The 23065-nt window shown below is 40.2% G+C and overlaps 1 protein-coding gene across 1 annotated transcript in view; it reads left to right on the top strand.

Moving 5' to 3' along the window:
• Positions 1–838: 838 nt before the first annotated feature.
• USP50 (ubiquitin specific peptidase 50) overlaps positions 839–23065 on the top strand; it is a 45232-nt gene continuing 23005 nt past the window's right edge. The window contains exons 1-6 of the mRNA XM_077881071.1: positions 839–1063; positions 2253–2447; positions 2726–2921; positions 5533–5742; positions 6821–6963; positions 11178–11310. Of these exons, the coding sequence (XP_077737197.1) occupies positions 1011–1063; positions 2253–2447; positions 2726–2921; positions 5533–5742; positions 6821–6963; positions 11178–11310 (930 nt within the window). The 5' untranslated portion in view covers positions 839–1010. The remainder of the gene's footprint in view (positions 1064–2252; positions 2448–2725; positions 2922–5532; positions 5743–6820; positions 6964–11177; positions 11311–23065) is intronic.

Here is a 23065-nt window from a genome sequence, read left to right as displayed (position 1 = left end):
TTTATCTTTTAATCTGAAATGATTCTCAGCCTTCTTTATCTTTCCTGATATTTACATTTTTGAAGAGTTTCTTCTTTTATAACCTCGTTTATTTTACTTACTGCAGAGCTGGGAAAAGAGAAATTGGATTGGCTCTAATGGTGTGTGTGTGTGTGTGTGTGTGTGTGTGTGTGTGTGTGTCTACACTCTCTTTGAACTATAGTTGGTGACCATGAAGAGAAAGACTACAGTCTATTCCAATGCTATGCATTTTTCAAAGCAGCAAAATCCAACTGCCTCCCATCCCGGAGTGAGAAATATTCCCTTGGGATCCTAAGAGTTGGATAGTCCCTGGGAGTGGGGATGGGTGCCCAAAGGGGGCAGGGTTGCCATAGTGGACTATGCGGAGGTAAATATTCTGTGTAGGTGTGTGATTCACACACACACACACATATATATATGATATATATATGTGACATGTATAATATATATATGTGATATATATACATATTTATATTCAAGAGAAACTGAGTGAAGGAGGAAGAGAGGTTATATGTTCAGTTCATTCTGTGAAATCTAATGTTTTTTTTAGAAGGGGGTTGGAGAGGAACAGAGGGAGAGGGAGAGAGAGAATCTTAAGCAGCCTCATGTCCAAGCAATGCAGGGCTGGATCTCACAACCCTGAGATCATGACCGGAGCTGAAACCAAGAGTCAGATACTTAAATGACTGAGCCACCCAGGCACCCCTGAAATCTAATACTTTTATGGTTTTTAAGCAGCCAAGTTATGGTATCTCATGGCAACATGCTAGAATCTTGAGGATGAATGGAAATGATTATGATGCATGGGAAATCCAAGTTGGAATGTACCTGAAGTATATTTAAAAATCAGTTTGCAGCTACTGAAAGGGGAGAGAACCATATAAATTGTTTATTACAAACAAAAAGAGCCAAGGTAACAGGCTTTGAGAAATGAAGTTAAAAGGATTAAATGTAGCTCCTGAGTAGAAGTCCAACGTGGTTTCACTAAAATGACTTCGCAGCGGCCCCTCCCTGCAGATGACTTCAGCATCTACTACGTCCTGTGAGCCACTCTCTACTATAGCTTTCATAAGAAGTTCAGTTGGGCGGTGGAGGATACCATATCAAAGGAGTGGGGGTTACATGCCACATTTGGAAGGGTTCCCTCAGATTTGACCCAGTGGGGGTCGCCCAAAGAGAAGGGAAGATGCCATATATATGTGTGTGTGTATACACACACACTGTTAGTTATTACCTGATATATAAATCCAAATAACTCAGTAGGTAGGTACGTAGGTAGATATTCCTTCTCTCCACATTCCACTGTACATATATATGTACATATTATATATATATAATAGGCAAACAACAAAACCATTTAAATGTAATAGTTCCTCTGTAAAACAAAATTTAAAAATAATTATACCTACCCCATAGAATTGTTGAAAGAATTATTTTAAGATTTAATTTATTTATTCATGAGAGACAGAGAGAGAGAGGCAGAGACATAGGCAGAGGGAGAAGCAGGCTCCTTGCAGGGAGCCTCACGCAGGCCTCGATCCTAGGACCCCGGGATCACAACCTGAGCCAAAGGCAGCCGCTCAACCACCGAGTCACTCAGGTGTCCCTTGTTGAAAGAATTAAATGGGGATGTGAGATGGAGCTTTGCCCAAGCTTCACACTCAGCCGGGAAGCTGCTGGAAGATTCTCTCTCTCTCTGCCCCTCGGCCCCTCCCTCTACTCTGGCACATGCTCTCACCCAAAATAAATAAACAAAACCAAACCAAAAAAAAAAAAAAAAAGGGAATATAAAATGTGGAAGGAATGAACTAAGACGTGGTGGTGTTAAAGTGTGTTGGAAGTGACCACCAGCCTCCAACAGACGGCTATATACATGTGTATCCACGCGTCTATATTCATCTCACGACCCCAAAGGGTGACCTGAGTCGACATCAAGGGTCGGATACTTGACCGACTGAGCCACCCAGGTGCCTAAAACTTTGGAACTCTGAGGGAAAGTTCGCATGTTTAGCCAATGCGATTCTAGGTCTCTGCAAGGCCAGTATTCTCAGTCCCCTTACTGTGGTTTCGGGAAGAAACTTTGACTTCTGCTTAGTGGGCCGCAGGCGCCATTCGGAGTTCGGGAATAAGTCGTGCGGGTCAGGCCCGGGGCGGGCGGGCGGGCGGGCGCCCTCGGCCCTCGGCGGGCCCCTCAGAACGCTTTCCCTTCTTGGCCCGCCGCGCCTGCGCAGCGCAGAGTGCACGGATCCCCCAGACGCCCCTGCGCTGGCCGAGCTGCGTGCGAGCCCGCCGCGCCGCCAGGGGGTGACGGGCCTGCGCAACCTGGGCAACACGTGCTACATGAACGCCATCTTGCAGTGTCTGTGCAGCGTTTCGCCGCTGGTGGAGTACTTCGTCTCCGGGAAGTACATCACGGCTCTTCAAAGGTAAGGCCGCTGTGTTCCCTGCGGCCCAGCCCCCACTGCCTAGCCCCCCACCCCCGCCCCGACCTCCCAGGTGAGCTTCGGGAGGGAGCCCTCTCGAGCCCCCGCTCAGGCCCAGCGAGAGCCCCAGAGCCCCGGGCGCCACTTCCAGAGTGAAGAACCCCGCGGGGAGCTCGGCCGACAGACGGGCGTGGGTTTTGGTGTGCTGCCACCTGCCCCAGCTTGGAGGTGCCTTCCTTTCGGTGAAGTCGGCCGGAAACATTCTCTGCCCCTCTTCCAAGGGATTGCCGTGAGGTGGCCACTGCTTTCGCCTATGTGATGACAGACATGTGGCTTGGAGACTCAGAATGTGTCTCCCCAGAAGTATTTCGGTCAGCTCTTGGCAGCCTCTACCCAGCGTTTATGAAAAAGACACAACAGGATGCTCAGGAATTCTTGATTTATGTCCTGAATGAACTTCATGAAGCTCTGAAAAAAGTGAGTAGGATTAATGGCCTTGAAATAAGATAGACCTTCGGCTCTGTCAGCAATTTTTTCTTTTTTTCTTTTTTTTTCTTTTCTTTTCTTTTCTTGTCTTGTCTTGTCTTGTCTTTTCCTTTCCTTTCCTTTCCTTTCCTTTTTTCTTTCTTTTCTTTCTTCCTTTCCTTTCCTTCCTTCCTTCCTTCCTTCCTTCCTTCCTTCCTTCCTTCCTTCCTTCCTTTCTTCCTTTCTTTCTTTCTTTCTTCTTTCTTCTTCTTTTTTTTTTAAAGATTTTATTTATTTATTCGAGAGAGAGTCAGAGGCAGAGGGAGAAGCAGGCTCCATGCAAGGAGCCCGACGTGGGACTCGATCCCGGGTCTCCAGGATCAGGCCCTGGGCAGAAGGCAGTGCTAAACTACGGAGCCACCAGGGCTGCCCCAACTTTTACTTTTCATTCTTTCATCTGTTCTGTTAGTATTGCCCACTCTGTGCAGGGCACATTCAAGTCACTATTTGTTTTTGTTATAAAGATTTTATTTATTTATTCATGAGCAGAGGGAGAAGCAGGCTCCATGCAGGGAGTCCGATGCAGGACTCGATCCCGAGACTCCAGGGTCATGCCCTGGGCTGAAGGCAAACACTCAACCGCTGAGCCACCCAGGTGTCCCTCAAGTCACTATTTGAATTGGTCTGTATTTACCAAGCTTAGCTCATCTTCAGAATCACCCGAGAAGAGTTTTACAACACTAATTCTAAGACCCTCACTCCCGTGTTACTGAACTAGAATGTCCTGGGCTGTCCCTTGGGAAAGCTCACGTGGTGTTTCAGTGATCAACAGGCGTGGGAAACACTAATCTGTTCCCTTTGCAAATAACATCTGCACAGACTAGTTGTTTTTTAAGTGATAATCACATATTTTTAAATAAAAATATACTCCTCATGAGATAATAACATATAGAACTTTACAACCTAAAATACATGTTCATGGCAACTACAGACCCAAGAAAATAGGAAGCTCCGGGTTAAAGGACAGACCTCAATACTGCAAAGTTTCATCTTTGTGCTAAACATTCTGAACTTGAGTTCTTCACTGGATCAGGACATAACACTTAATAAAACATGAGATTGCCATTTAGGAAGGTGTTACTTTTCTTTGTAAGACTCGTTGCCTTCAGTCTTGATCTGAGACACATACTCACGAAAAAGAGATGCGTGGTTTTATGTAGTGTCGCTGTGCTGACGTTAGCTTACCTTATACTTACCATCAGGAAATATTTCAGTAAATGATGCAGATGAGAGGCATTGATGACTCTCATCCCTGATCCTCAGATTTCATTTTCCATTCCTGTGATTCCATTTTTCATTTTTACTGATAGAAAGATATTCATGGCAGCACTTTTTTTTTTTAAGCCGGAAGTTAGGGTGGTGGCCAGTAAAATCACTTAGGTCTTCATATGCACCCAATCTGAAATAAACAGCATTCTCATTCCCAAGACTAAAGTTGGCATTAGGGCCATCAAGTTACCATCAGGTGGAAAACCTCGGTAGTAGGGCATGACGAAAGAAGCAAGGCGAAGGGTAGCAGTGAGCACAGCTCCAAAGTGGAGCTGTCTGTGGAGCTGTCTTTTGAATGTCTAGTGAGGCCGTTCAACCACTGAAAAGCACCAAACTGCTCCCAGAAAGGGTATTCCTCAATATGAGCTAGATCAAATCAGGCTACAAGGCTAAATTGAGCTGCCTTAGCAATTTAAGGTTTGCTCTTTTAAAGAAGTTTTTTTTTAAAGATTTTATTTATTTATTCATGAGAGATACACAGAGAGGGCAGAGACATAGGCAGAGGGAGAAGCAGGCTCCCTGCGGGGAGCCCAATGTGGGACTCAATCCCAGGACCCCGGGACCACAACCCGAGTCAAAGGCAGACGCCCAACCACTGAGCCACTGAGGTGCCCCCAAAAAGTGTTTTCTAACAATAGAAGTAGAAGATGCTAAATCTGAAGGGGCTGGAGGGAGGACAGATTTCATTTATCTCCTCCATCAGTTTGCATGACTGAAAGCTAGTTCAAAAGCTTACTTGTCCTCTTCCCAAGAAGAACTGTCTCTAGGACCCTGTATCATATGATCATAAGCTCTCTGCTTCTGGGCACGGACATGTGTTTTACCAGCCTTAGTGTGTCATCATTCCTCAGCTTTGCTTAAGGAGGAAAATAACTGAATTATCAGAAATCAATCCTAATATATACTTTTCTTAAAAAGGGATTTACTTATTTAGAGAGAGAGAGCACAAGGAGGGCAGAGAATCTTAAGCTGACTCCCTGATGGGCTCAGAGCTCTATGCAAGGCTGGCTGGGGAGCCTCACTGGAGCTCCACACGGGGCTCGATTTCAAAGCCCTGGGATCATGACCTGAGCCGAAATCAAGAGCCCAACACTCAACTGACTGAGCCACCCAGTTGCCCCACATAACATGTACACTTAAGAAGATCTTACCTATGTATTGTCTGAATCCAAAATTAATTGGTTTCTGGTAGCAGTGTATCATTCTGATCGAAAAAAAAAATCAAGTCATTCTGTTAAAAGCTTTCTTTTGATAACCAATAGTTGATTCGGGGCCAATTTGTTCCTTGATTCAGTACCATCGAAAAAGATCACACGAAAAAGGATCTGTTCTCAGATGCTGCAGGAAGGTGATTGCCAGTGAGTCCTCCATCATCACACAGCTGTTTGAAGGGCAGCTCAACTACAGCATCATGTGTTTGAAGTGTGAGAACTGTACTTACAAGAATGAAGTCTTCACCGTCCTCTCTCTCCCCATTCCATCCGAATATGAGTGCTCTCTTCAGGTAGGGATTCTTGCTCCTGGATACCATCTCAGGGCTGCTTCCTACATTGTCTATTATGAGGGGGGCTGCTCTATAACTTAAAACAAATTGGAAGCCCATGATGACTATATTTTGTAGAAAAGCAACGTATAGTCAAAAGTTACTGTGAATTCAGTTGTATTTCTAAATGTAATCATTAAAACAGCCTCACTGTAAAATTGAAATGACTGGTGGGATTTGTTCATTCTATTTAAGATGGCCTGGTACATACAGGGAATTTACCTCTTGAATTTTCCTCACCATAATACCAAAAATTAATCTGTAAATCCAGGTAGCAGTAGAAGGCAGGGGACAGCTAGAAGGCAGGGAGCAATACGTATCCTTGAAGAATAATACATATTTATATTTTTCTAACTAAATTGTGAAGACACATCTGCTGCTATAAGTTTTCCCATACCAGAATTGGAGAACAGAATCCTACTACTTATGTAGAAGTAGGCTTAATTCTCAGATGGAATTGCTGAAGATGATTGGAAACAAAATCCAAAGACACTAAATGAGGCACTGGCATGTGTACTGAAACACAGTCTGCTCTCATCTTTCTCTTCAGGTTAATGGTTTGCAGAGTGGGGGGCTGGCTACATTCAGGATGGCTTCTGGGGGCATGGGATCAAGTTCTGTTCTGCCGTCTTCATTTTGGGTCACCTCAAAACACGGGACACGGTCATTTTCAGTTTTTGGATCACTTTTCTGATGAGACAAATAACCTAAGACAGCTGCCTGACTTGGTTAGTCGAAACTGCACAGTCAGTATTATTCTGAAATAAACCAGAAATGTTAAAATGCTGATCCAGAGATTGGAAGTGAGATGGGCACTTGGATCCATTTCAGTAACTAAGTGAGAGAGACGCACCTCCTTTTGTCAGGTAGGTTTTAAACCTGTCCAGGCAACAGCTCGTGACACAGGGCCTCCTGGATGTGTTGACTTTGGGGAAAGCACTGAAGATCACATTTCCACAGCTGTTGCAAAGTGCTACTGTAAACAGGCTGGGCTGCAGTTGATCCAGAGTAGTCACCAAATGCTTTTTTACCTCCATAGGACTGTCTCCAGTGTTTTTTTCAACAAGACACACTGACCTGGAATAACCAAATTCACTGTTCTTTCTGTGAAACCAAGCAAGAAACAGCTGTAAGGGCCAGTATTTCCAAAGCACCAAAAATAATTATCTTTCATTTAAAAAGGTATGGATTTTGATGTTTTCTGAGATTTTTTTTTAATTTTTTATTTAATTATGATAGTCACAGAGAGAGAGAGAGAGAGGCAGAGACACATGCAGAGGGAGAAGCAGGCTCCATGCACCGGGAGCCCGACGTGGGATTCGATCCCGGGTCTCCAGGATCGCACCCTGGGCCAAAGGCAGGCGCCAAACCACTGCGCCACCCAGGGATCCCCTGAGATTTTTTTAATGGCTTTCTTGAGATATAATTCACAGATCGTGCAATTAACCCATTTAAAGTGTACAATTCAGGGGCGCCGGGGTGACTCAGTTGGGTAAGCGTCCGATTCTTGGTTTCCACTCAGGTCTTGATGTCAGGATTGTGAGACTGAGCTCTTGTTTCGGGCTCTGAGCTCACTGAGGAGTCTGCTTGAGAGTCTCTCTCCCTCTCCTTCTGCCCCTGCTGCTTGTGCACATGCTCTCTCTAAAGGAAAGACATAAAAGTACAGTGTACACTTCAATGGAATTCAGTATATTACATTAGTTTTTAAAAATTTGTGATAAAACACAGGTAACATAAAATCCATGCTTTTAACCTTTTTATTGAACTCTAACAGTGTTAGATTAGGTCCAGGTGTACAATATAGTGATTCAACAATTCTGCTTTCTGTGCCTATAAACTCGCCTGTTCTAGGTACTTCATGTACATGGAATCATACAATGTCCTTTTTGCTGACCTATTTCACTTAGAATATGTTTTCAAGGTTCATCCATGTTGTGGTATGTACTGGAAGTTCATTTCTTTCTATAGCTGAATAATATCCCATTGTGTCTGCATCATATTTTGCTTGTCTATTGATAGACATTTGGCACTCACAATGAGGACTTTTTTTTTTTTTTTACAATGAGGACTTTTAAAAAAATAAATTCCCTGGCCTCACCTTTGGGAATTCTTATTCCACAGGTCTGAGGTTGATTCTAAACATCATGATTTTAATTTTTTAATTCCACCTCATTTTTATTATAAAAAGTTTCAAATCTACAGAAAAATTCTAAGAATATATAATGAATATGCCCTAGGATCTTCATTAATATTGGTAACATTGCCCCATTTCCTCTTTTCTTTCTTTTCTCCTTCCTTCCTTCCTTCCTTCCTTCCTTCCTTCCTTCCTTCCTTCCTTCCTTCCTTCCTTCCTCCTCCCTTCCTCCTCCCTCTTCTTTCCTTCATCCCTTCGGTTTTATTAGCTGAATTCTGAAATAAGAAGCAAACACCATGGCATTTCCTGCTTAAGTACTTCAGCGCATATCACCTGAGAACAAGGACATTCTTTGACATAATCACAACACCATTATCATGCTCAAGAAATGTAACAGTGATTTCCCATCACCTAACATACAATCTATATCTAAATTTTTCATCTCCAAAATGCCTTTTGTAACTTCTAATCCAGCATCCAGTCCAGGGTCATATACTGCACGTGGCTGTCTCTTTATTTTTTCTAAAGATTTTATTTATTTGAGAGAAAGAGCACAAGCAGGGGCAGAGGGAGAGGGAGAAGCAGGTTCCCTACTCAGCAGGGAGCCCTATGTGGGGCTTGATCCCAGGACTCTGGGATCATGACCTGAGCTGAAGGCAGACACTTAACCAACAGAGTCAGCCAGGTGCTCCTGGCTGTTTCTTTAGTCTCTTAATCTAGGATAATCCTTCCACCTTTTTATACATTTAAACTTTTTTTTTCTCATTAAAAAAGTCCTTGGTGGGGATCCCTGGGTGGCTCAGCGGTTCAGCGCCTGCCTTTGGCCCGGGGCATGGTCCTGCAGTCCCAGGATCAAGTCCCGCATCGGGCTCCCGGCATGGAGCCTGCTTCTCCCTCTGCCTGTGTCTCTGCCTCTCTCTCTCTCTTTCATGAGTAAATAAATAAAATCTTTTTAAAAAAGTCCTTGGGGAGTCCATTGTTTATATTATATGCCCCATTCTGTATTTATCTAATTGCTTCCCCATGGTGAGATTCAGGATAAACTTTTTTTTTAGTGGAAATGCAGACTAGGTGATGTTCTGTATTTGTCACACACATTATATCAGGAGGCACATCATAAAAGTTTGTCCCACTCTTGGTGATGTTAAGTTTGATGCCATAGTTAAGATAGTGACTAGAAGATCCCACCATTTATTTATTTATTTATTTATTTATTTATTTATTTATTTTTAAATTTTTTTGTTTATTTATGATAGAGAGAGAGAGAGGCAGAGACACAGGCAGAGGGAGAAGCAGGCTCCATGCACCGGGAGCCCGATGTGGGATTCGATCCCGGGTCTCCAGGATCGCGCCCTGGGCCAAAGGCAGGCGCCAAACCGCTGCACCACCCAGGGATCCCCCCACCATTTATAAGTATAGTTTCCCCTCTGTAATTAACATGAATCTGGATTTTTAAAAAAAATATTTATTTATTCATGAGAGACAGAGAGGCAGAGACAGAGGCAGAGAGAGACGCAGGCTCCCTGTGAGGAACCTTATTCAGGACTCAATCCCAGGACCACAGGATCATGACCTGAGCCAATGATGCTCAACCACTGAGCCACCCAGGTGCCCGAACTCATGGATATTTTAAAAATTAATGTGCCTAAAATCCATTACTATCATCATCCTTCTTTATGCTTAAATTGCTCAAAATTGGCCAGTGGGAACCCCTTTAAGCCTGCTTCTCTGAGCTCATTAGTTAGTTAATGCAGACTTATTAAAGTATAATTGCAAGTATAAAATGTATACTTTTTTAAAAGTGTGTAGTCCTATGAATTTTTGACAAATGCATGGTCATGTAGCCAGCAGAGCCAACATAGAACTCTGTCCATCACCCCAAAAAGTTTTCTCATGCTTTCTCATAATCCACCTCTTCTCCCACACTCAGTCCCTGGAAAGGTTTGATCTGATTTCCTGTCTTTATAGTTCTGCCTTTCCCAGAATATCCTATGTTATGTATGCCATGTGCAGTTTTTTTTTGTTTTGTTTTGTTTTTAGTTTGGCTTCTTTCACTTAGCATAGTGTTTCTGAAATTAATTCATGTTGTTAGTGAGTTAGTGGTTCTTTCCTTTTTATTGCTATGTAGTATTCCCTTTCATGAATATACCACTCTTATGGGTGTTTTTTTTTTTTTTTTAATTAAGTAGGCTCCACACCCATTGTGAGGCTTGAACTCATGACCCTGGCATCAGAGGTTGCATGGATTACCAACTGAGCCAGCCAGGCACTCCTTATACCACAATTGTTTATCCATTCATGAGTTGATGAATATTTGGGTTGATTCCAATTTGTGGCGGATATGAATTCAGCTGCTATAAACATTAGAATATAGGTTTTTATGTGGGTATAAATCTTCATTTCTTCTGCTATGATATGTAGGCACAGGATTGTTGGGTCAGATAGTAGGTACTCCCTTAGTTTTTGCAAACAAGGTGTCTTGCTGAAAGCATGAGGATATCTCAGGTTCACACAGTAATTTCCCTGCCCCAGACCTAAATCAGCCATTCAGCCATTTTTCCAAAATGAACTTTTTTACTTAATTTATTTATTTAGAGGGGGACGAGAGGAGCAGAGGGAGAGATCGAGAATCTTACACAGGTTCCATGCCCAGCTCAGAGCCCAATGTAGGGCTTGATCTCCTGACCCTGAGATCACCATCTGAGCAGAAATCCAAGAGTTGGGTGCCTAACTGAGCCACCCAGGCACCATAATTTATTTTTTAAAAAGCTCCAGGGTGATTCTGATAGGAATTCAGATTTTGGAATTGTTGATCTAAACAAATAGAGAATGGGACAAGATTTTTGGAAAATTTTATCTTTTTAAAGATATATAAAAACCTGAGAGTTGGAAAATGAGACACTGCTGAAACGACACATGCTAAAGTCAAGATAAGGAAAAGCTGAGTCAATCAATGTGTTTTCTACTCCTTGATGCCAAACCTGGCTTTGTCCCCATCTTCTCCTCTCCCTGGATTGACTTTGTACTGTCTCACCTCCTGACTCACACCTCTGGCATAACCAGTCTCAGTTCAGCTGACACATGTGGATGTGGAGATTATAAATACACATAGATAAGAAAAAAATTTATGTACAGGTCTGTGCCAAATTATTTTTCCAAGAAATTATTTTTAACTATATTGGAATTTACCAAGGTATGTAGACTTCATTCATGAATGGTTTACAAACTTACTTTATGTTTCGTACATTTATTCTCTCTCCAGATTTGACATTCTGGGTACAATGAAAAGGAAACTGAGAACAGATATTCACTACCCACTCACCAACTTAGACCTTACTCCTTATATTTGTCCAGTTTTTCGGAAACACCCTAAATACAACCTCTGTGCAGTGGTGGTGAGTAAAATACTAAAACTATTTAAAATAGCACAAGTTTAAAGAAAACTGTAGCATTATATACTTTGAATGCCTAGTCTCATCTTTCCCTCACTTCTCCTATATTCTTCTTTTTAAAGCAAAATATATAGTCTGGAACTTTCCGTGTTGACTTCAAACAGTAGAATAATAGAAAAATAAAATGTCCTATCCACTGCCTCCTTACTCATTGGCTCTATCAGATCTGGGAGCATTTGCAAAGTGGGCCACAGAAACAGCAGAAATTAGTGTCAATAGCTTTGTGTTGTATGTTCATGAGCCACTCTATGGCCAAAGCCCTCAGATACTCTGTACAGGACAGTCCCAGCTTTATGTTGTATGTTCATGAGCCACTCTATGGCCAAAGCCCTTAGACACTCTGCACAGGACAATCCCAGAGTTGCTGCCTATGTGCATCCAGTCCCCAGGAAACTCTGCGGGTTCCCTTTGGCTTTAAGTCAATCATCATTACTGAGGATTCCCTAAAGGAAAGAAAGCATGGGATATAACTCAGACCAAATCATCCAGAATTTCCCACAATGTCAAAAAGCCCCAAGCACCAAGCCATTCTTCAGGTTTCCATTCTGGATCACATGTTAACAGTCTTTAGAACCTGAGGTCCAGGGGGATGCACAGAAGTATGCTTCACCAGGTTCTCTGATACATCAAAGTCTCATTTGCCTATTCAGCATGTTGAATTAATATGTTGCTCAATGTTAGTCCTACTCTTTAACCTCTTTCACATCTCAGAACCATACCTTCAAAGTTTAAAAAAATGATTGTTCTTTATTTTTTCTTTTTACTTCAAGCCTGACATTTCCTTCTTTGTCATTTATCCTGCCCTCACAGGAGCTTTTCCTTCTGTCACTTCCCTACTGGAGATCTAAAGTGACATCTTCTTTATCATATCAAATATAGACTCTACTGTGAATTCCAAAGTGACACAGGAACTGCCTCTGCTGTATTTCACTGTTCACATTTCTTGTGATAAGTGTTTTTTCTTTAAGAAAAGCCAAAAGATAGCTGAATTTAAAAAAGAGAGAGAGACAGAGCACATATAATTACTACATTATGAGAAGATTCACATTTGTGTAAAGAGTCATCCCAAGCTTCCTATAAATTTATAATCCTTTTAGTGTTTAAATTATTATTAGTTAATTGAGGTGACGAAAGTTGGTTTTGAAAGAGAAATATATTTAGAATTTAGAATCAACTGCCAGTTGATAATCAGAAATAAGAACTAAGCATCTTTGAAGCCATGATGTATATATAGCCATATGGAAAGGCCTAGATCTCTACTCCTCAAGCTGTAGTCCACAGGAGCCCCACAGCACCGGCACCCTCTCTTAGAAATAAAGAATTTCAGATTCCACCCAGGGTTTTGACTCAGAACATGCACTTTAGCAAGATTTCCATGTGATCCGAATGCATACTGAAGTTTGAGAAGATTGCTAGACCCCAAACTGGTATTTTTCCAGCCTTTGCATGAGCCCCTGAAAAGCTTACTGCTTTACAAGGCAGGCTCTTTAACCCACCAGATTTGTTTGATTTGCTATACAAATGTATAGTGTTTGTTACGTACCGGCTACCATTCTAAGCGCTTTGCAAATAATCGATCATATAATCTTTATATAGCCCTGTGAGGTAAGCACTAGTATTACCCCCATTTTACAGAATGGAGAACAACACACAGGGGTTAAATAATCTGATTCAATCATATCGCCTACAGAGGGCAGAGCCATGGTCTGAGGTTAGGCAGGCTGGCCCTCAGAGTCTCACTCTCACTACTACATTATGCTGCCTCTGATAATGTAAATCTGCTTTTCTCCTTATAATTTCTTCTGTTTATCCTCATTCTGTCCTTTGTAGTAATAACAGTAATGGTATTATATAGTAATAACTTATATAATAATATACAGTTATAACAATGTACAGTATAATATACAGTAATAACAGTACATATATGGCTTTACAGTTAAATGCTCTTCTCTGGCAGTTTTTTTTTTTTTAATTTTTATTTATTTATGATAGTCACAGAGAGAGAGAGAGAGGCAGAGACACAGGCAGAGGGAGAAGCAGGCTCCATGCACCGGGAGCCCGATGTGGGATTCGATCCCGGGTCTCCAGGATTGCGCCCTGGGCCAAAGGCAGGCGCCAAACCGCTGCGCCACCCAGGGATCACTCTCTGGCAGTTTGTATTACTATACTAATAACTTGTTTCTTGAAGGTCTGTTAGAATTAAACAGAAAGACCTTCTGCTACTGGAATGTTTGTCCTTAATAGGTGGATTTTCAAATACTAGCTCAATTTGCTTTAGCTATTATAGATCTATTCAGGATATCTGTATCTTCATTTTTTTCAAAAATAAACCTTTATTGGAGTAAAACATACATATATAGAAAAATCCATATCATAACTGTAAAATTCAGTGAATTTTCAAAAAGTGGACCTGCCCATGTAACCAGAAGTAGGCTATCACTAACACCCTAACTGGCCTTGTACCCAATTCTAGTCTGGGAAACCACTAACTGCTGACAGGATAGATTTTGCCAGCTTTTGTGCTTTATAGAAATAGGATCACACAGTGTGTACTCTTTTGTGTCTAGCTCTTATCACTCAGAATTATGCAACATTCATTCATATTGTTCCATGCATTGTAGTTTGTTCGTTCTACTTGCTGTAGAGTATTCCATTCTGTGAAAATACTACAAATTCCTCTGTCCAAAGATCATGATGACATTCACCTATATTATCTTACAAAATCACAGTATTACCTTAACACAGTTTTTAAGGTTATATTTAAAATTGTCCATTTTTCACTATTGGTGGGAATGCAAATCAGTGCAGCCATCAGCCTTTGTGGAAAACAGTACGAAGATTCCTCAAAAAATTGAAAATAGAACTACCCTACAATCTAACAATTGTGCTACTAGGTATTTACCCAAAGGATACAAAAATACTAATTTGAAGGGATACATGCACCCCATTGTTTATAGCAGCATTATCAACGATAGCCAAATTGTGGAAGCAGCCCAGGTATCCATCGACTGATGAGGAGATAAAGAAGATGTGGTGTATATATATTACACAATGAAATATTCTCAGAATATATAAAGTATATATCAAAAAGAATGAAATCTTACCATGTGCAATGATGTGGATGGAGCTAGAGAGCATCATGCTAAGCAAACTAAGCTAGTCACAGAAAGACAAATACCATTTGTGGAATTTAAGAAACAAAGCAAATGATTATGGGGGGGGCAGGGAAGAGAGAGAGGCAAATCAAGAAACAGACTCTGAACTATAGAGAACAAACTGAGGGTTCCTGGAAGGGTGGGGGTGGGAGGATGGGTGAAATAGGTGATAGAGATTAAAGAGGACACTTGTGATGACCACTGGGTGTCATATGTAGGTGTTGAGTCATTAAATTGTACTTGAAACTAATAGTACGCATGTGTTAACTAACTGGAATTTAAATTTTAAAAGTGCAGTTTCTGTATTTTCAAATTTATGGGGTCCAATGAATACACACATATACACACATACATGGAGTGTGTGTGTGCACTGGTCATTTAGAGGTGCATTTTTAAAATTCTAAACATATTTTTATTAAGTTTTAAAATTTTAAATCCAGTAAACATACAGTGTTATATTACTTTCAGGTGTACAATATAGTGATTGAACAGTTCTATACATTACTCAGTGCTAATCATGACAAGTGCACTCCTTAATCTCCATCACCTATTTCACCCCTCTGCCCTTCCCCTCTAGTAATCAGACTGAGTTTATTCTCTGTTTTTAGGAGTCAGGGTTTTTTTGTTTGTTTGCTTTCTTCTTTTTTCTTCATTTATTTGTTTTGTTTCTTAAATTCCACATATGAGTGAAATCATATGGTATTTTCTTTTTTTAAAAGGTTTTATTTATTTATTAATGAGAGACACAGAGAAAGAGGCAGAGACATAGGCAGAGGGAGAAGCAGGCTCCCTGCGGACAGCCTGATGAAGGGACTTGATCCCAGGACCCCACAATCACGACCTGAGCCCAGGGCAGATGCTCAACCACTGAACCACCCAGGCATCCCCATATGGCATTTTCTTTCTCTGACTTCGTTCACTTAGAATTAAACTCTCTAGATCCATCCATGTTGTTGCAAATGGCAAGATTTCACTCTTTTTTATAGCTGAGTAATATGGCTTAGTGTGTATGTGTGTGTGCATATATATATATACACATAAGTTACATACTACACCATTTTTATGTATTGATCTATGTATGGATATACACTTTAGTTGCTTTCATATCTTAGCTATTGTAAATAATACTGCAGTAACCATAGGGATGCATGTATCTTTTCAAATTAGTATTTTCATTTTCTTTGGGTAAATATCCAGTTGTAGAATTTCTGGATCATATGGTAGTTCTATTTTTAGTTTTGAAGAATCTCCAAACTGTTTTCCACAGTGGCTGCACCAGTTTGCATTCCCATCAGCAGTACATAATGGTTCCCTTTTCTTACATCCTTGTCAACACTTGTTATTTCTAGTGGTTTGATTTTGGCCATTCTGACAGGTGTGAGGTGATACTTCATTATGGTTTTGATTTGCATTTCCCTGATGATGAGTGATGCTGAGCATCTTTTCATGTGTCTGTTGGCCATCTGTATGTCTTCTTTGGATAAATGTATATTCACATCTTATGCCCATTTTTAAATTGGACTGCTGGGGGGTTTTTTGGTATTGAGTTGTATACGTTCTTGATATACTTTATATATTAAGTATATATAACCCCTATCAGGTAGATCATTTGCAAATATCTTCACCTATTCAATAGTTTATCTTTTTGTTTTGTTGATAATTTCCTTCACTACACCATAGGAGACAAGAATATATAATGAGAAAAACAAAGTCTCTTCAACAAAACGCAGACGCTCAACCACTGAGCCATCCAGGAGCCCCCTAAAATTTTTTTTTAATTAAAATTTGCAGGGTGCATAAATGACCCGGTTGAGTATCTGACTCTTGATTTTGGCTCAGGTCATGATCTCAGGGACGTTGATCTCTGTGTTGGGCTCTGTGCTCATTGGAGAGTCTGCTTGAGGATTCTCTTTCTGCCTCTCCCTCTGCGCCTCCTCCACTTATTCTCTCTCAAATAAGTAAATAAATCTTTAAAAAGATAAATAAAATAAAAAATTGCAAACATTCACAAAATCTGAAATAATGGTACAAAGAACATAGGTATATACTTCATCTAGATCCAACAATGAATATTTTGCCATGTACATTTTAATATATATTGCTGTCTCTCTCTATATATATAAACATATATATATAAACTTTTATAGGTTATGCTAAATTTGTATGTTAATTGCATGTATCACAACAGTTTATCCATAAATAAATCATTCATCTCTTAATCACCTTCTCCTACATACACATAATACTAGTATTATATATAAAAAAATTAAAAATTCCATCACTTACATTCATATGCCCATGTTCAAATGTCCCCAGTTGCTCCAGTGTTTTCATATAGCCTTTTTTTTTTGGAAGACCAAAATCCATTCAAAATTTGCAAACTGCATTTGGTGCTGATGTCTTGTAGTAACTTCTAACAAACTAAGTTTTAATTTTAGTTGAAACATTATTATCTATCTTTTCTAGTTCTTTTCTGTGAACTTCCTCACTTAAAAAATCCTTTTCAATTCCACTGTCACAAAGATATTTTCCTATGTTTTCTAAAAGCTTTGATTTTTTTTGTCTTGTACTTTTTACAATTTGTGGTGCTTGGTAGAGAGGCAGTTTCATTTTTTTCCATATGAATAACTGAATGTCCTAGCATCCTCTTTTCTTCAGTAATTTACAATGCTACCTTTCCTAAACCATGTGTTTAGTGGTCATTCGGTTTACCCTTAAGCTAATGCTACACTGTCTTAATTAGCATAGCTCTAAAATAAATCTTGGGGGATGCCTGGGTGGCTCAATGGTTGAGCACCTGCCTTTGGCGCAGGGTGTGATCCTGGAGTCCTGGGATCAAGTCCCACATCGGGCTCCCTGCATGGAGCCTGCTTCTCTCTCTGCATATGTCTCTGCCTCTTTCACAAATAAAATCATTAAAAATAATAAATAAATAAAATAAATCTTGGTATCTGGTAGAGCAAGAACCTTCACTACCTAAACCACCTCCCCTAAACCATTACCATCACAAATTTTATTTTGGCTATCCATGGCCCTTGTCAGTTTCCTTTAAAAAGAACAGTCTATGATATGTTCAGTGCATTGGCTATTGGGAGAGAATTTAATCTTCCAATCCATGAAGACTATTACATCTTTCCATTTATCTAGTATCATTCAGTAAGGGTTTATAATTCTCTCCATAGATTTCTTTTTTCTTAAGATTTTATTTATTCGTAAGAGACACACAGAGAGGCAGAGACATAGGCAGAGGGAGAAGCAGACTTCCTGTGGGGAGCCTGATGTGGGACTTGATCTCAGGACTGTGGGATCACCGCCTGAGCCAAAGGCAGATGCTCAACCACTGAGCCACCCAGGGTTCCTCTCCATGGATTTCTTACACCTATTTCCTTATATTTATTCCTAAATAGTTAGTTTTTGTTACTTTTGTTCCTAAGTGATAAATTGATAAATGATACTGTGTTAAAACTTTTTAAAAACTGCTAATGGGGTGGCCCGGGTGGCTCAGCGGTTTAGCGCCGCCTTTAGCCCAGGGCCTGATCCTGGAGACCTGGGATCAAGTCCCACGTCAGGCTCCCTGCATGGAGCCTGCTTCTCCCTCTGTGTCTCTGCCTCTCTCTCTCTCTCTCTCTCTCTCTGTGTGTGTCTCATTAATAAATAAATAAATCTTTAAAAAGTTTACAGCTGGTGTGTAGAAATGATTTTTTCATTTTACCATATCCAGTCATCTCGTTGAATTCTCATTATTTCTAATAATCTGTCTACATCTCCTTTGCAAATGTCAGTTTTGTTTAATTTCCAATTATTATATATTTTTTGTTGTTTTAAGTTTTCATTTAAATTCTAGGGTCACCTGGGTGGCTCAGTGGGTCAAGTCCCACATTAGGTTCCCTGCAGGGAGTCTGCTTCTCTCTCTGCCTATGTATCTGCCTCTTTCTCTGTGTCATTCATGTATATATTATATATATATATATATATATATATACATATATATATATATTCTAGTTAGTTACAATATAGTGTAGTAGTTTCAGGAGTAGAATTTAATTGATTCATCACTTACATGTAACAACCAGTACTTATCCCAACAAGTGCCCTCCTTAATCCCCATTACCGGTTTAGCCCATCCCCTTCTCTCCTCCCCTACAGTGACCTTCAGTTTGTTCTCTATAATAAGAGTCTGTTTTTTGGTTTGTCTCTGTTAATTTATTTTCTTGTCTTACTTCTCTAGCTATGACCTCCTGTATGTGTTGAATATATCATGCCATTCTCATCTGGCCTGTAAAAATTTCTGCTGGAAACAGCTGTTAGTCTTATTGGGGTCCCTTTCTACACAGCAAGTTGTTTTTTCTCATGTTGCTTTTAAGATTCTCCCCTTGTCTTTCACTTTTGACATTTAATTTAATTTTTAAAATTTTATTGGGAAGGGGGGATGGGCAAAGGGAGAGGGAAAGAGAGAATACTAAGCAGGCGTACAGCCCAACAAAGGGCTAGATCTCACAATCCTGAGACCATGACCTGAGCTGAAATCAAGTGTCAGACTTTTAACCAACTGAGCAAGACACCCAGGTGCCCCCACTTTTGACATTTTAATGGTAACATGTCTTGGTGTGGGTCTCTTTGGAACTCTCTGGACCTAGTTTGTCTGTTTCCTTCCCCAAGTTAGAAAAATTTCAGTCATTATTTCTTTAAGTTTTTTTCCCCCTTTATCTCTCACCTCCTTTTGGGACCCCTATACTGCAAATGTTAGTCTGTTTGATGTTAATCTATATGTCCCTTAAGCTATCTTCATTTTTAAAATTTTTATCTATTTATTTTTGTTGTTGTTGCTCTGATTAGGTGAATACCACTGCCCTGTCCTTAAGTTAAAGGATGCTATTTTCTGCTTCATCTAGGCTGCTGTTGAACCTCTCTAGTATATTTTTCAGTTCAGTCATGGTGTTCTTCAACTCTATGACTTCTATTTGCTACTTTCTTATATTTCCTCTTTGTTGAAGTTCTCACTGTGCTCATTCATTCATTTCCTGAGTTTGGTGAGCATTTTTATGACCAATACTTTAAACTCTTCATAAGGTAAATTACTTAACCTCTATTTCATTAAGATCTTTTTTTTTTCTGTTTTAAACAATTTTATTTTTTCATTAAGGCCTTTTCTAAGGTTATCTCATTCTTTTAACACATATTTCTCTATTTATTTTTCTGAACTCCTTGTGTTGGTTTCTGTAAATTAGATAAAACAGCCACCTCTTGCAGCCTTGAAGGAATGGCTTTGAATAGGAAATGATCCTTATGTTCAACCATGCCCACAAGCTTTTGATTTTCTTTCAACCTTTTGTGATTGTCCAAACAGCCTATTTTATTTTTATGGTTCCCATTAGTTGAGGGTGTTTTTCATTTCCAAAAGGGAAGGATCTTGGTCAGTAGCTAGATTCAGGCATACTGGAAGCCAGATCCTCAGACAGCAGCTTTTAAAGTATGCAAATATATGCATACAGTTCTGTGGGACCACATGGATAAAGGCTTGCTGGTCACCAAAGCCAAGGCAATCTAGAGGTGTTGTCCCTGGGCAGCAACTGGAAAAAATAGGGCTCCAGATGAATGTAAAAGCTCCCTTCTGGGAGATACCAGTAAGTCATAGCAAAGCAGAGGAAGAACACAAAGATGGCGTCCACTGGCCTAGAGCCTCCACAGCACCCCTGTTGGCCTCCGGTTGTGTGCCAAACCTAAAGTGTTCTCCCCAGGCTTCATGAAGCCCCAGGACAAGCAAATAGGCCTCCTTCATAGAAAGACTGGGGGGTGTTTCATTCCACTGTCTGTCCAGCACCCTGGGGATGATAACCTGCTAAGAACTGTCTCTGATTGTTATAATCCCATAGTACCTCAGAACACAAGCCCCCCTGGTCACCAGAGCTAGGCAATTATGGGGAATCCCCTGGATGGCATTCATAAAAAAACAGGGCACCAGACATGTAAAGCTCTACTCTGGGAGACGTTAGCACTCTGGAGCATGGCACAGGGGGAATGTGAAGATGGCTCCCACTGGCCTACAGGGCTCTCCATGTGTGCTAATTAGATGCCTGCCCTTCAGGCCAGTGCTTTAAAATGAGCAAATGAGGGACACCTGGGTGGCTTCTTGGTTGAGCATCTGCCTTCCGCTCAGGGCATGATCCTGGGTCTGGGGATCTGAGTCCTGCATCGGGCTCCTTGTGAGAAGCCTGCTTCTCCCTCTCTCTGTGTCTCTGCCTCTGTCTCTGTGTCTCTCATGAATAAATAAAATCTTAAAAAAAAAAAAAAGCAAATGAGCTTCATTCACATAAAGCCCAGGCACCTCTCAGTTGGCTGCCTCTGTGTTGCACTCTGGGACAAGTGAGTTTGAGCTCTTTAAGAACCGTTATAGCTTGTTATAGCCTTGTAGGTCTCATGGATGCAAGCCCTGTTGGTTTTTGGTGTGTCCCTGGGAGGAGGTGAGCCCAGGACTCTAAGTACCCTTTTTTTCTTGATTTTTAAAGGGAATAATCAAGGATAATGCTTGCTATGTTTTAGTGCTATACTTTATCAGGTTATGGATACTTCCTTCTATTCTGGTTTTGTTAACACTTTTTGTGTGTGTTTGTAAAAGTGAGAATTTTGTTAAATTTTTATCTCTACAATAATTGAGAAATGGCCCTCCTGAATGCTTTTTAATCTGTTAATCTGTTGAATTACGTTTATAGATTTTCTAACTTACTACCTTATTACTAACCTTGCGTTGCTGGTTTAAATACTGTTTGATCATTATTATCTGAGATATATTTTGCTTGATTTGGTTTACCACAATTTAAGATTATGCAATAATCTCTTGGATGAGAGTTACCCCTGGTTTTCTTTCTTACACCCTTTGTCTAGTATAGGTATCATGGTTAAATTGACCTCATGAGTTAGAGGAACTTTTCTTCCTCTTGTACAGAAGTTTGTGTAAGGCTACGATAAGTTTCTTGAAGGATTGATAGAACTCACCTGTAACCTGGGCATGCATTCACCTTTAAGGGAAGATTGTTAGCTCCTTGTATAATTTATTTAATACTGTAGGTCTTTTCAGGCATTGTATATTCTTTTTCCGTTGGTCTGATAAGTTATAATTTTCTGAATATTTATCTATTTCATCACAGTGTTCAGTTTTCTGGCATAACTTTTTTAGGGTATTAAAATGTTTTAAAACTTCTGCAGGATCTGTAGATATCTGTACCATTTTTAATTTCTAATTTTATGTACTTATCATTGCCTTTATTTTTTTTCTTAATCAATCTTGTTGAAGTCTGTATTGTTGAAGTCTTTTCAAAGGACTAACTTGATTTTTGATCCTCCTTATTATATCTTTTTTTTCTGGTTCATAAATCTTCTAATTTTATTATCTCTTTCCACTCTTCTTGGGTTTATTATCTTTCTTACTGTTTTAAATTGGGAGCTTAGTTCATTAACATTTAGCCTGTTCTTTCATATATAATATAAGCATTTAAAACTACAAACAATCCAATCATGAAATGGGCAAAAGACATGAACAGAAATCTCACAGAGGAAGACATAGACATGGCCAACATGCATATGAGAAAATGCTCTGCATCACTTGCCATCAGGGAAATACAAATCAAAACTACAATGAGATACCACCTCACACCAGTGAGAATGGGGAAAATTAACAAGGCAGGAAACAACAAATGTTGGAGAGGATGCGGAGAAAAGGGAACCCTCATACACTGTTGGTGGGAATGTGAACTGGTGCAGCCACTCTGGAAAACTGTGTGGAGGTTCCTCAAACAGTTAAAAATATACCTGCCCTACGACCCAGCAATTGCACTGTTGGGGATTTACCCCAAAGATACAAATGCAATGAAACGCCGGGACACCTGCACCCTGATGTTTCTAGCAGCAATGGCCACGATAGCCAAACTGTGGAAGGAGCCTCGGTGTCCAACGAAAGATGAATGGATAAAGAAGATGTGGTTTATGTATACAATGGAATATTACTCAGCTATTAGAAATGACAAATACCCACCATTTGCTTCAACGTGGATGGAACTGGAGGGTATTATGCTGAGTGAAGTAAGTCAGTCGGAGAAGGACAAACATTATATGTTCTCATTCATTTGGGGAATATAAATAATAGTGAAAGGGAAAATAAGGGAAGGGAGAAAAAATGTGTGGGAAATATCAGAAAGGGAGACAGAACGTAAAGACTGCTAACTCTGGGAAACGAACTAGGGGTGGTAGAAGGGGAGGAGGGCGGGGGGTGGGAGTGAATGGGTGACGGGCACTGGGTGTTATTCTCTATGTTAGTAAATTGAACACCAATAAAAAATAAATAAATAAATTAAAAAAAAAAGAAAAAAAAAACTACAAATGTTTCTCTGGATAGTACTTTCACTGCCTACCACCTGTTAAATTATAGAACCCTTCGAACACATACAAAATAAAACATTATAAGGAACCTAATGCATCCATTACCCAACTTTATAGATGAGCTATCGACTCATGCATAATACCTGACCCCCCCTGGGATCCCTGGGTGG

The sequence above is a fragment of the Canis aureus genome, chromosome 32 (genome assembly GCF_053574225.1).
Source record: "Canis aureus isolate CA01 chromosome 32, VMU_Caureus_v.1.0, whole genome shotgun sequence".
In the NCBI taxonomy this organism is placed as follows: Eukaryota; Metazoa; Chordata; class Mammalia; order Carnivora; family Canidae; genus Canis; species Canis aureus.
Note: the sequence above shows the minus strand (reverse complement) of the source record. Positions and strands in the feature narration are given on the sequence as shown.